This window comes from Cetorhinus maximus, chromosome 8 (genome assembly GCF_964194155.1).
Source record: "Cetorhinus maximus chromosome 8, sCetMax3.hap1.1, whole genome shotgun sequence".
Taxonomy (NCBI): Eukaryota; Metazoa; Chordata; class Chondrichthyes; order Lamniformes; family Cetorhinidae; genus Cetorhinus; species Cetorhinus maximus.
The window spans coordinates 115728053-115743018 of record NC_135886.1 but is presented as its reverse complement, the minus strand read 5'-3'; the positions used below and the strand labels follow the sequence as shown (position 1 = coordinate 115743018).

General features: G+C 39.5%; 1 protein-coding gene across 1 annotated transcript in view; it reads right to left on the bottom strand.

Annotated features, from left to right (window-relative positions):
* Positions 1–14966, bottom strand: part of thoc2 (THO complex 2) — a 162537-nt gene that overhangs the window by 90414 nt on the left and 57157 nt on the right. The window contains exons 7-11 of the mRNA XM_078547456.1: positions 13025–13158; positions 12176–12342; positions 10759–10851; positions 2201–2356; positions 1123–1295 (exon numbers count right to left, since the gene is read on the bottom strand). Coding sequence (XP_078403582.1) covers positions 1123–1295; positions 2201–2356; positions 10759–10851; positions 12176–12342; positions 13025–13158 — 723 coding nt within the window. The remainder of the gene's footprint in view (positions 1–1122; positions 1296–2200; positions 2357–10758; positions 10852–12175; positions 12343–13024; positions 13159–14966) is intronic.

Genomic DNA, 14966 nt, shown 5'->3' with positions numbered 1-14966 from the left:
TGTCATACAGCATCAGTGTTTACCCTCAGAGTTTTCTGCAGCCAAGTCAAAAGAGAAGAGATCAGGAAAAAAAATGACCAAAACCCGGAACAAAAAAAAATGACAAAAACATGGAAGTGCAGGAAAAAAGGTCATACATTTAGGAGGGCATAGCGTATTGGAGGCTTTGGAGAAGAAAGGGAGGTTGGAGATAAAGCTGTTGCTTGCAAAATCAGAGAAATACAGGGTGGGTTTTTGATGTAGGGAGTGACAGCAATGGTTTTCAAATTGAGGGCGACAGTACCCAAGGAGAAGAAACCATTTATAATGACAACAGTCACGGGGATCAATAAAAGAAGTTGGATGCTCAACAGTTTCGTAGGATTGGGGCCCAGAATGCAAGGGCAGGGTTGAGCCAGAATTAATCAATTAATCACTGCTTTAAAAAAAGAATGCTGAGAGGTTTTGCAACCACTTAAGTGCTGACTAGAGCCAGGACTGGCAGGGTGAAGAAAATGTACCCATGAGAGATCACTTAGATGATCTAAGCTTTTCTCTATAACAGATGGATATGACAGATGCAATGGGTAAAATGGTCGGAGAAAATAACTGCATTTGTTGCAACAAGCCAAGAGGTTACAGCATCGCTTAGATAGGAAGTAAAGAAAAGGCATTTTTTTAATATTGCTTTGCCCGCGGTTCAAAAATTGCATGTTACCAGTTGTTTTCCTGTGTCATTACACAAGGAGAGAAGTAAAGTGATGTTACAGATCATGAAATAAAATGAACCAGGAATGCAGAAGTTATATATTTGATTCTTATTTCTATAAAAGCTCTTATGTGTATTTATGTTACAATTGCCTATGCAAACTTACTGTGCTGCTCCTGTGGCCTAACAATCCACCAACTCTGTCTCATCTCACACATAAGAACAGGGCACTTGGAAAAGTTGCTAAAGGGCAGCCAGCATTTGTGAAATTTTCCCCAAGCCTTACACAGTGCTTTCAGAATTGTGGACAATGACAGGATTTTTTTTCAACAAAACATCCTTCCTTTTTTTTAAAAAGCTCATTAAAACAGCACAGTAAGTAAATACAACTCCAGAATAAATTGCGCTTAATGAGAACCATAAAATGCCTTTACCTTCTATATAAGGGTTCTGTGATGACATGAATCAACTGGCAGAGAGCAAGTGCTATAGATTTGTGCGAGGTGGCATAGAAAGGTGGTATTTGATCCATGATGCACTGTGCATGATACCAATCACCAATCTTTAGAAGAGCTTCTAATAATCCAAGCTTCTGATTATCAGGAGGCTGAAAGGTATTAATCGTTTCAATTTAATACCAAGGGAAGAATCATGCAAACCGATCAAACCGCAATTACAGTTGAGATTTGCTTACGAACAAGGAAAAAAATAACCAACCACTGATCAAGTTATGAAGGTTCTCAAGTGGAGTAAATTAAGGATTTCACGGTTTCATCTTCTACATTTTACTTACAAATCTTGCAGGATACTTAAAATTATTTTATTTCAAGACCAGGTGCACTGTTCCCTCAAACTGAAGCACTAATGCAGCAATGTCAGAGATAAGGGACACTAGCTGAAGCTTTAATCTACCAAACTCTTGATTTCAGTAATATAGCATGCAGAGGTGTCGCATATTGCCCAATCAAGTGGAAGGAGAGCAAAATGAGGGCAGGTTTCTCATTCAGCCACTATCATCTACTTAACAGCTAACAGAAAGCAACATGCATAATCCTGCTCTGTGCTGAATTAAATGATCTTATCAACATTTATTTCCATTATATCCTGAATTCTCAATCAAAAATGCTGTACACAAAATAAACTTGAACCAACTGCGTAACACTGAGTGACAAGTTGTTGGGTCATTAAAATCACCTTGCAAATCAAAATTAATAGCTTTACTGTGCTTTATTGAATATCAATGAATATCCAATAACCTGAATTAAATCAAGTACTCAAAAGTGAACATTCTGAGAAGATAAATGATAAAGTTTTTGAATGCATGAACTCTGACTACGCCATTTTGCTTTTAGGTGATCAATCATCACTTTGGACCAAACATTTGGAGCCATGCTGAGTACTTGACTACTTCACATTTGCATTGGAAAAACCACGAGAGATGAGAGCAGGTCAAATAACAAGGGTGGACAACTAATTACCTTAGTGTATGATTAAATTATAATTTCAACTCACTTTTTCATTCTTTTCTTCCTCTTTCTCTTTTTCCTTCTCTTTTTCATCTGGCTTATCTGCAGAGAGTACTACCAAAGTAAGCTTCCGTGCAATTTGCTTAGCTTCAACTATTTCACGCTTGTGGTGTTCTAGAATGTTGGCATCCAACGGAAGGAGCTGGAAGAGCAAAAAAAGACAATCAAAATTACAGTTGTTGAGCTGAATTGCTAATAATGGTGGCAGTCAAAATGAGCACCTGGTGTACCACCAAGTCATATAGGATAGAAGGTCCTAGTGGAATTCCACATCTGCGTGTAATTAGATGATCCCATTCATGCAGCATTTGGGGCACGATAAATAGAATTCAGCACCCATGGCCCAATCAAGTGGCCCAAAATTAGCAAGGGTTCCTGTTCACAATTCCATAAGGACTTCAGAAAGCACAAGTGTGAATGCTGAGAGTTAAGGTCTGAATTGGCAATGCCCATTACAGTAAAATAATTTTCCAACACTTATTACTACAACAATGGCAAATTGAACATGAAATCTATGCGCCAGCACTTGCCAGTAAAATTGTAACTCAAAATGAGTTATCAGCTCAAAAGGAAGAGAGAAAATTGCATGAAAAATACATTCCACAAAGGTACAATGATTCCATAAAATAATGTAAATATAAAGTCCTAATAATGTAACAGATAAGAAAACTTATAACATTTTAAAGACCTAGGCTTTTCACTTTTCCCTTCCAATTTTGTGCTTACTTTATGTTTACAAGATCATGTTGCCCTCCTGGCAACTCTCGCCCAACCCAGCATCGCAACAATGTTCAATACCCCTACCACCCCCACAGACAATGTTCACCGACAACCGCCCTCCGACAGTGTTCACCTCCCTCGACAATACTCACCACCTTTCCTGATCATACTCACACCTCCCCTACTACCACAATGTTCACCCATCTCTCCCAAATCGTCTTCTGGAATCCCTAGCTCCTGTCCAGCTAAATGTTGGGAGAGTCAGCAATGTCGGGAGTGTTGGGGAGAGAGGGGGTGTGAATGAGCATTGTTCACTTCCCCTCACCCCCTGACAATGTTGGAGGTGAAGTGGGGGAGGGTGAGCACTGTCGGATGCCCGAGAGAGAGGGGAGCAGTGTCAGGGGTTGTACAATGTCATGAGGTGAGGGAGGGCGAACACTTTTATAGGTGGGGGGGTTGGTGACCGTTGTCAGGTGCTAAGCAGAGTTCAACCATGTCAGGGGGCTATGGGGATGAGCAATTGTGGGGAAGGAGGAGGTATGAAAAATGTCAGAAGATGAAGGTGAAGGAGGGGGGTGAGCACTGTCTAATGGCTGGCACAGGGGGCGATGCGCAACATTGGTGGGGGAAGGCTGTGCAGTGTTAGAGGCTGTGACAGGTCCATTTAAAAACACTAAGTCAAGTAACAGAAGTCAAGACTTGAAGGGGTCTATCTTCAGTTCATGACAAGAAAGGGGACACAGCTTCGCTGGAATTATGATCGCTACTTGGCCTCCCAATTCTGTTCATCGCTGGATTTAAACTGGAGTCAGAACTGGAAGATTCAGACTTTGAGTCCATTCCGCCTCACTGCACAGCAATCCAGTCAGTCCATTCTCCCATTCTAACCCTGAAGCCCTGCAAGTGCCAATCCATTTGCTTTTTGAAATCATTCATCATCTCTGCTTCCACCATCCTCATGCATAAAAAAGTTTTTCCTCACATTTCCCCTCACCTTTTGCCCAAATCCATAAACCTCTGGAAACTATATAAAACATTAGTCAGGCCACAACTTGAGTGCAGTGTGCAGTTCTGGTCACCTCATTCTTGAAAAGGGTATAATTGCACTAGAGAGGGTACAGAGGAGGTTTACGTGAATGTTGACAGGACTGGAAAATTGCAGCTATGAGGAGAGTTTGGATAGGCTGGGGCTGTTCTCCTTGGAGCAGGGATGGAGGGGAGATTTAGTTGAGATCTATAAAATTGAGGGGCCCAGATAGAGTGGATAGAAGGGTCTATTTACCTTAGCAGAGAGCTCAGTGCCTAGGGGCTTGGATTTAGAGGGACTGGTAGAAGGATTAGAGGGGAGATGAGGGAAAGATTTTTCACCTAGAGCGTGGTTCAGGAATGGAACTCTCTGCCTGAAAAGGATGCTGAAGGTAGAAAACTTCATATCATTTAAAAGATGCCTGGGATGTGCACCTGAAGTGCTATAATCTGAAGGGCTACAGGCCAAATGCTGGAAAGTGGGATTAGGCCGGGTGGCTCATTTTTCAGCCAATGCAGACATGATAGGTCAAGTGGCCTCCTTCTGTGCTGTAAAACTTTTATGATTCTATTCGAACATTCCTACTTTTGTACCCAATGTCTCTATTCATGAAGTCCAAGGTCCTGTACGTTTTGCGAACTGCTCTCTCAAGTACATCCTGCCACATTCAAGGATCCATGTCCCTCCGTCCCTGTGCTCTTTTTAGAGCTGGAATATCAGTATCAAGCTATTGAGTCTATTTTGCCACTCCCTATTCCTTCTGCCAAAATGCATCAACTCACACTTCTCTGTATTAAATTCCATCTGCCGCCTGCCTGCCCTTTCTATTAGCCTACCTACTATTGCAGTCAAAAGGCATCATTTTCACCATCAGCCACACCTCCAAGTTAGGAATCATTGTCAAATTTTGAAATTTCACTTGGTACTCCTATATTTTATAGATTCACTGTTTCCTGTCCATAAGCCAATTTTTTATCCAAGCTGATGGTGACCCTCCTATTCCACAAGCATCAATTTTGTTAACCAGACTTTTATGTGGTACTTCATCAAAGGCTACTTTAAAACCCATATAGAAAAAGTCCATTGTTTTCCGTTCAACCTTCTCTGTTACTTCATCAAAAAATGTAATTAGATGAGTCAAGCATGATCTGCCTTTTACAAATCTGCGCTGACTATCCTTAATTAACTCAAACCTCCCCAAGTGCCTGCTGATTTCATTTCCCCCCAATCGTTTCTAAAACTTTACCCACCACTGATGATGAGCTGACCAGCCTGTAGTTACTAAGATTGTACCTTCCACCCCTTCTTTCATAAGGCTCTCACATTTGCTACTCTTCAAACCTCTGGCACCTCACCTGTATCTGGGCAAGATTATGGCATGCCCTTATTCTATTTCCACTCCCATTTCCTTAGCAACCTGGGATGCAAGCCATCCAGATTGAGCAACTGATCCACTCTAAGCATAGCAAGTCTTTCCAGTATATTCTTCCTATCAATTTTCACCTCATTCATTACTGTTACCAACCGATATTTTGTTAGAATTCTCTTCCCTGTTAGACATAAATACAAAGTACTTATTAAGTATTCTCATCTTGCCCTGTACCTCTAAACATTTATCACCCTCTTTGTACCTAATAGAACCCACTCCACCTTAGTACCTTGTTACAATTCACATGCCAGATGATGATTTTTGGGCTTGCTTTTATGCCATTCCATTCTCATTCTCTTTTTGCCAGATATATGAAAATAATTCTAAGCACATATACAGACCAGAAAGATTTGAAGTTGCGTCCCTTACATATTATACAGTAAAATTCAATCAATTCCTAAATAGATCACTTCAAGGTCTACGTAAAATTTTCTACTTGGTTAAAAAAGGTAAATGACACTGGTATAATGAGAAGGTGGATATGGTTAACACAAATAACAATTCTGAAGTAAGAAATTGGATTAAAATGATCAATCTCAATCAAGTCATTTCCACACCGCCACAAATTTCTTCACATGTACGTATTACTTAATACATTGGACTAAATACTAAATCTAAAGCATTATTAAATCTTAAGACATTTATGTCATTAAAATAAAGTTCAAATGACTAATTTATCTATTAATAGCAACATTTCAAAGTGCTTATACAAACATGTGCAATTGCTGCTAGCACAACTTTAATGTCTACTGTAATGTAAAAGCTATGCATCAATTTTGTGAAATATTCACAAGCAAGGAAACCTAAAAAAGTTCAAATCAAGGCTGATGCTCCAGTGCAGTACTGATGGAGTGCTGCATTCTCCTTTTGGATATGGAAGACATAAAACTGGGGCCCCATCTGCCCTCTCAAGTGAATGTAAAGACATTCTATGGTACTATTTCAAAGAGTAGGGCAGTTATCCCTGATGTTCAATCAATTGTAAAACAGGTTGTCACATTGCTGTTTGTGGGAGATTGCTGCGTGCAAATTAGCCGCCATGTTTCCTACATTACAACAGTAATTACACTTGAAGAGTATCTCATTGGTTGTAAAACGCTTTGGGACATCCTGTGGTCATGATGTTATAAACACGGAAGTATTCCTTTTTATTGTTATCAATGATTCTTTATCGTAAAAGCTCACTTGTCTGGGAGAACTCAATACAAGTCACTAAAATAGATTTCTCCCTTCAGGAATAGTGAACCACAACTAAACCTATTGTAAGTGCATGAGAAATAAAATGAATGCTGAATGTCAAAATCCCTATGAAAATATTTTACCCTGTGCAAAACTTGCCACATGCCATTATTTGAAAACTGTAACCCGAGGTGTTCCATTGTACCTTTCTTTACAACATATTACTATCATTTCAAAAGAAACCTTAAAGGCAGTTTTTGTCACCTCATTTCTTTGGGCTCTTGTGTGGCTCAAAGTCAATTTTTCCAGTGAGTCTCACAGATCAAAATCCCAGTTTCAATCCATCAAATTAAATGATATTGTTGGGGGGTGGAGGTGGAGGGAAAGGTGTTGGCCTCAGCATCACTCACTTAGGAAGTAGTTGAGCCAACTGATTCACTCCACATGATATCAAGTGTTTATGATGTGGCAGATGACGTGTGCCAAGCGGACCAAATCCACAAGGGAAACTTGGTTGCACTATCACAATGGTCTTGCAAATTTGTATTTATGAGATGATGTGTGCACTGAATTCAGAAGTAATAAGTCCAAGACATTTAGAGATTTTAAAAATTAAATGAAAATATTTATTAACAAAAGAAAAAATTTCAAGCACCTATAAGGCTACAATTACTTACTACTATAATAACTGCTAAAATTCCTAAATAACCTGACCCCCAGTTACATACTCCCTTTAAGGCAACAGTCCAAAATAGATTTTACATTTTAAACAAACACAGCAAGTTAATAGTGCCCACTTGACAGTGGAATTCCAAATGGTATTTCTCCAACCATAGTTAATTTACATTGTACACTTATGCATAAACGGCTGAAGGTTTCTTGAAGGCTGTTTCACAAACTCCTGTTAGATATTAGATGTACTTTTTCACATATCCTTTCATTCTCCTTTATAGATATTTCTCTCTTTTTAATATGTAAAGTTCATTGTTCTATATATCTTTGAAACTGTATCTCACCCACAATATGAACAGTATGATGAATAAACGGGAAGGGTTACGTCAGTTAGTTGGGCGAAAGGAAATTCAAGTGGCAGAACCAATGGGAAACATCCAAGCACCTTCAGAGGTGAGGGAAGAAAGTCAAGGCTGTTGAATGATTGCTGAGAAATTTTAATGCAACTAATAATTGATGCAGTTCAGGGAAAAAGTCTAGTTAAACATGAGAAAGGAATCGAAGGATATGCTGCTTGGATGGGATGAAATGGCGTGGCTGGCAGCTTTTTAAAAAAATATTCATTCATGGAAAGGCCAGAATTTCTTGCCCATCCCTCAATGCCCTTAAGAAAGTGATGGTGAGCCATCTTCTTGAGCCACTGCAATCCATGTGGTGTAGGTACATCCACAGTGCTATTAGGGAGTTCCAGAATTTTAGTCTGGTGACAAGTGAAGGAGCAGCGCTGTAGTTCCAAGGCAAGATTATGTGTGGTTTGGTGAGAAACTTGCAGGTGGTGGTGTTTGCATGCAGCTGTTGCTCTTGTTCTTCCAGCTGCTGGAGGCCACAGGTTTGGAAGGTGCAGTCAAAGGAGGCTTTGCAAGTTGTCGCAATGCTTCTTGTATATGGTACACACTGCTGCCTCTGTGCACCAGTGGTGGAATCAGTCAATGTTTCAAGCATGGATGGGTTTCCAATCAATTGGGCTGCTTTGTCCTGGATGACATCCAGCTTCTTGAGTGTTGATGGTGCTGCATTCATACAAGCAAGTGGACAGCATTCAAACATACTCCTGACTTGTGCCTTGTACGTGGTAGTTAGGCTTTGGGAAGTCAGGAGATAAGTTTGCCGCAGAATTCCCAGCCTCTGACCTGCTCTGATAGACACAGTGTTTATATGGCCAGTTCAGGTAGGTTTCTGCTCAATAATAATCCCCGAGATGTTGATGGTGGGGTATGCAGCAACAGTAGTGCCATTGAACATCAACAGGAGATGCTCAGATTTGCTCTTTTTGGGTACAGTCATTGCCTGACACAGCTCAAGCCAGAAGGTTGCCCAGGTCTTGCTGTATGCAGACATGGACTTCTTCAGTGTGACGAGTATGCAAATAGTACTGAACACTGTACAATCATCAGCAAACGTTCCCACTTCTGACCTTATGATAGAAGGAAGGTCATTGATGAAGCAGCTGAAGATGATTGGGCCTCAGCTATGACCCTGAGAAACTCCTGCAGCAATGTCCTGAGGGTAAGATGATTGGCCTCCAATAACCAAGTATCTTCCTTTTGTGCTAGGTATGGCTCCAGCCTATTGACTTCAAGTTGGCTGGGGCTATTTAATGCCACACTTGGTCAAAGGCTGCCTTGATGTTAAGGACAGTCACTCTCAGCTCTCCTCTTGAATTCAGCTCTTTTATCCATGTTAATTGATTTTGAATCTGCCAAGGAACTCCCTACAAGTGATGTCAAAATCATTAAGTTAAGATTATAAAACTTCCTATGATGGCAAAACTATCAACATCTGGGATTATTCTTAAAGGAAGCAATGCAGTATCAATTACATTTTGGTCATCAGCAACTTTAATCCCATTTTCTTCTTCTTTCGTGAAGCTATAGGAGCAGAAGCTGTCAACACATTTTTAATGTCAAGTTCCCTAACCAGTCCATTACCCTGCTGGAGAGCAAATGTAACTCCAGGATGTGGCCCTCAAACTAAGTCAGGGGCAAGGTGTTATTATATGCTCCATGATTTGGGTAGACGACAATCGCCTGCTCAAGGTCGTGTTGAATGGAGAGCTGACCACTGGTAAATGCAAGACAGGGCCCCCACGCAAAGGTCTCAAAGACTCCCTGAATAAATCACACTGTGTGCCACATCAACAATCGTCAGTAGGAAATGCAGGCCATAGATCTGTTATGCCTGGAGATGCCACATCAGGAGCGCGACAGACACCTTTGAGAATCAGCGAAGAGGCAGCATGAAAGAGAAACGGAGCGGAGGGATAGATCCAATTGCCCACAGCAGCAGCTGCACCTTCACTTGCCCCCGCTGTGGGAGAATCTGACAGTCATGGACAGGCCTGACTAGCCACCAGCGGGCCTGTAACCGGTGAGAAGAAAAATACCGCCTCGCAAAAAATCTTAGTCTGTGAAGAAATGCTAAGAAAGTTTGGTCAGGATTTCTGCAGTCACAGACAGGCAAGGTCTTTGTTGTATAAAGGTCTGGCATAGAAAGGGTTAACGCGACTGGATATAGTTCTGCCCGCACTGTGATATAAAGGAACGCATGACCCGAGTCGAGAGGGGCAATCTTGGACTGGACAGAGAAGTGTGTAGATGCAAGCATGAAAACAGCTCTGAGCTTGGACCTTACACTGTATATATCTATATAGTAACTACAAGTTAATAAACACTTCATGTTAAACTATACAAGACTCAGAATCTCTCCATGAGACCTAGTAAACAACACACATCTTACAACAGTTTTAAAGTGCTACTTGTATATCAGGCAGCCACATCGGCCATGTCCAGTCCGCATTCTATTGCAGGTTTGTCCGTATGCCCCAGGGAAAATTAAAACCTGGTTGTTGAGATGTTGGGTTGGAGACAATGCGTTTATTTGGGAGTGTATTTTCTGCCCAAGTTTCCCTCCAGGTTTCATCAGCGTAATGGAGTTGGAGATGTTCAATTCATGCCCAGAGGGCATTTCCTAGTGCCATGTGGCAAGTTGGGGGTTCTTGAAGGTGTCTATGGATGGGGAGGTTCAAGGTACTGCTGATGAGTTATTTCTCTGCGTGTTGCTGCGTTTCGTCAAATGGAGGGAGGGGTGACATTTGAGAGGGCTGGTAATCACTTAACTAGAACTGATCTCAGAATTCCAGAGATTATCCTCATTATTGAGTGAAGTTGCACCTCCATGTGTTTGGTGTGAAGACTCAAGGCCCATAAAGGTGCCTCAAGTATTTGTATCCTTAAGGGGTTTTTAATGTAGCATTGTTACCCGTCTTGCTGTTACAATACTGGGACACCAATACATGACATTTCAACTCATTATCACACATCTGACTATTATTTTTTGTAGTTCAAGTGAAAACAAGAATTCTTGATGTCAAGTTGGGCACAAAATAAAACTCTACTCCAACTTGGATTTTAGAAAATTGATAAAAATTCATGACATTCTCAATAATTAGTTCACTTACATGCACATAAAGATCATCAAGTTCTATCAAGTTGTTTTGTAGTAGTATCGCAGCTACCCGATAAAGTGAAGATGGCGTCTCTCCATTTGGTTCCTTAAATTTAAAAAAAAGCTTGACTAAGCAGGAAAAACTTGCTTGTTCACAGTACTTTGATTCTTCATTAAAGTTGACAATAAAATTCAAAACATTTATTCAACTCATCTTAAATTAAATTTCCACATTAATTTAAAAGCTTAAGCAATAATATAAAAGTCTAGTTTTAGATCACAGAGTCAAATTGTAAACTGCAATTTCACATTCATTCAGAACACTGCAGATGACTATTTTTGGTTCAGTTCACTTTTCTTGACATGCACAAGATCAATTAATAAAAAGGAAAAGTAGCCAGAAAGCCAGGTAATATCACATGTTTTTTTATTTGTTCATGGGATGTGGGCATCGCTGGCTAGGCCAGCATTTATTGTCCATCCCTAATTGCCCAAGAGAAGGTGGTGTGCTGCCTTCTTGAACCGCTGCAGCCATGCGTTGTACAAACACCCATAGTGTTGCTAGGAAGGGTGTTCCAGGATTTTGACCTAGTGACAATGAAGAAACAGCGATATAGTTCCAAGTCAGGATGATCTGTGACTTGGAAGGGAACTTGCGGACGGTTGTGTTCCCATGAATCTGCAGCCCTTGTTATTCTAAGTGCTAGAGGTCACGCATTTGGAAGGTGCTTATCATTATTAAATGCATGGTTTCAATCGCGAGAGTGAGACATTGGAACTTCATGAACATTTTTTTAAACAAACTGATTTAAGAAACAAACAAGAAAACAGCAATAATTTCTCACATCATGGCCGAACTAAGGCATATAACTGTGCAACTAATGACAAAGTAAACAATTAAATTCTGGTGATATTACGTATAGTCGTCTTAAAGGAAAAACATATCTACTCTAACCAAAGGGAAAAGTGCTAAGCAATGTAACAAAACAAAAGTTCAGTTATATGTTATACAACCTTTCAGTTAGACATTTTTATATCGTTGAATGCAGGTACTTACCTCAGTTTTGAGAGGCTGTCTTCTCAACACCTTTTCCCACAGTCTAGAACTAAAAGGCATCAGCTGAGCAGTTCTACAGTGCAGGAGGGAGGTGAGAGAATATACCATCAAAACAATAAGTACCTCCAGTCAACATCAAATCAACTTTTTTAAAAACATAAATGGCCATAAAATATAAAATAAATTATGCACAATAAATAATTTCAAGTTGAAACATTCACAAACAAGGCTCACCGTCAGTATAGAGTTAATCACTATTCAATGCTAATGCTTGGGAGCCATCAATTAACTCACTCACATACCACTATTACAGAACATTTAAGCAAATGAACTTAAACGCTTTTTAAAAAAAAGGAATATGTTTCTACAGTACCTGATAAAATTTAAATTTGAAGCCCAAAATATGACAAAGAGTCTGCAGTTCACACATGTACATGTAAGATTCTATCAAAGGTACAAAAAAGTCATCGTGTTCTGGCCTACATTCATAAACTTCTAGGATAATATCCAAAACCCGGTTTGGATCCAGATTAAAGCAACCTAAAAAAAAACCAGGAAAATCTAATTAGTTCAGTTGAAGTTTTGTAATACTGCTACATCTGAATATCGAGTGCATTTTACTTTGAAATGGATATGATAAAAATCGGGAAAAATTTAGTTCCTCAAAAAAGAAACTACTAGATTATCTTGAGGGCAATTACAAAACTGAAAACCAAAAGCAAAAGCAAATAAACTCAGATAAAAATGTTTTTCAGCTTAACAAGTGCCTTGATTCTTGTTATTTGATGGGCATATTATTTGCAGGGCCAGAACTATTCTATTAGCGAAGCAAAATCTAGGCCTCAAAGGGGATGTCATCACTACTTAAGCATCATTTATGGTCACAAAATAAGAGGTAAAATTATATAATTTTAATGATAAAGGCAGGCTTTATTATATTAATTTTAAAAATATTTTTAAAACAGTTATAACCAAAACAAACAACTCTCTGGTAGATTACACGGTTGATCCTCCATTATCAGTTATTATAGAGGGGACTAATGGGGGATAATCAATGTTCTCAATCAAAAATCCCAAACTTTTGGTCCTAAATACACTGATGCATCAATATCCTAAATAGGGGGAACAAAGACAAGCATAATCCATACAACAAAAGAGACATAAATTCATGTTCACATTTAATGATCTATTTCTGAGGTCTCTTTCAGTTGTGCTACATTACCTATAAGTGATTTGATGTTTTCTAGTATTAGGTCACTTGTGAGATTTCCGGTTAAGTCTTGGCCCAGCTCAGTAAAAAGCTTTCCATAACCTTCATTTTCTTCTCTTAACAAATTAAACTTCTGCTGCTTATAACTAAGAAAGAAAGTATGTGAATAAGTTATTACAAAATTCCATACATGATCACATACTTGCATTTCTTCTTAATCTTGAGTTCTGCTCAGATACATGCATACACACAAATCTCAATCAAGTTAAAGGTGTGAGCCTTGGACACAATCTCTCCAACCAGCTATTGAATATTATACAGCAACAGCCTGAATGACCGTTTTTTTTCCTCACATGCCACAAAAAAATGTTTTATCTTCACCTACTATGTCCAAACAGTCAGCCAAAATCAAAAACATTATGCGGCACATTGACGTTATAAACCAGTTATACAAATTGATGCACTCCAACAGAGTGCTTCAAATCATATTTGCATCAATAGCAATTATAAACAAATTGAAATGGTTCAGCAAATACTGATATTGTTCACTATTTAATAATTAAAGATGCAGTTTCAAATGTGTAATGAATATCGAATTTAACAAACCTGTTGTGGGTTCTCTGACAACCCAACATTTTGGGCAATTCAATATGTAAGTTGTGTCTTTTTTGCCATCTTTCTTTCTCCTACATGAAATCTTGCAGCAATACAATTGGATGCATGCCAATTGCTCTCAGTAACCGATAACTAACAGGTCTCATACTTGAGTCAAGAATGAGTGCTGGCATACTATTTGATCTAATCAGTCTTCATCTTGTACATATTTTATATACTATACAAACATAATTTACCTACATCGATGAGATGTGGTTGTACACACTACTGTACCTATGTTCAGAGTCACATATTCCTCAATGATTGATACTTACCATTATAATTACCTATAAGGTCTTCAAACATTAAGTGGCACCATGAGTCCTGCAAGGTTAGTCTCCCAGTTTCATTTCTGTAGGTGCTATTAGTTAAGTTTTTAAATTAAATTTATATTTTGTTCATTTTTATATTTATTCTACTTACTTTGTTCCAACTGTCTCCATAAGCTTCAGGCTCTCACCAATCAAATGTTAGACCTTCCTGTCCTGAGCCTTGCAAACCTCAAATTACATCCTTCTTATTCATTGGTACTAAGAAACTGATTTCTTAACTTTAAAAAAAATTATAGCACTACAAATAGAATGCTATGTAAGATTATATTTATAGCATAATAAGCAATTTTTAAAAAACGGTCATTTGACTGTGCCAGCCAATTTTCAATTTAGTTGCAAGCTAGTGAGTAGGCATGGGGGTGCAATGCTATGCTGCTGGGACAGAATGCTGAAGTTGCAAGCCTCCAGGCTACACAGAGCCAAGACAGACACAGATGGAGGATTCCAGGGGGGGTGCAATAAAGATTGTAGTTATGTGGCTGTCAAGAGAGGGGGCACAAGCACAGAGGTCGGCGGTGGGGAGAAAGAGATAACGAATGGGGTTTTAGGGTCAGACTGATTGGGGTGTGTTAGCTTAAGGGAGGAAGGAGTATACAGCTAAAGCGGTTAGATTGTTCACAAAGAGCAGCATCTGGAAAGATTCTTGGTTGGGATGGTTCAGGGGATAGAAACAGACTGACGGAATGGGTAGGAGGGAAGAAAGAGGAGGAGGAGAGGGAGTCTGACTGACTTAATGAGGAGAGTTGATATGTCATGAGGGAGGACTTACATGGCAAGGCTAAGTGACTAGCTGGGGGTTTGAATGAAGATTCAGAGGTTGGAGAAGGAAAGGATGAACGGGATCACAGGTGATGGAGGGTGGGGAGGAACTGATGGTGGTGAGGTGCAAGGCAATGGAGCAGTTAATGTTACGAAAACCAACCCAGCATTGAATGTTTACCTTGTCCACTATAATCTAAGGACAAAAA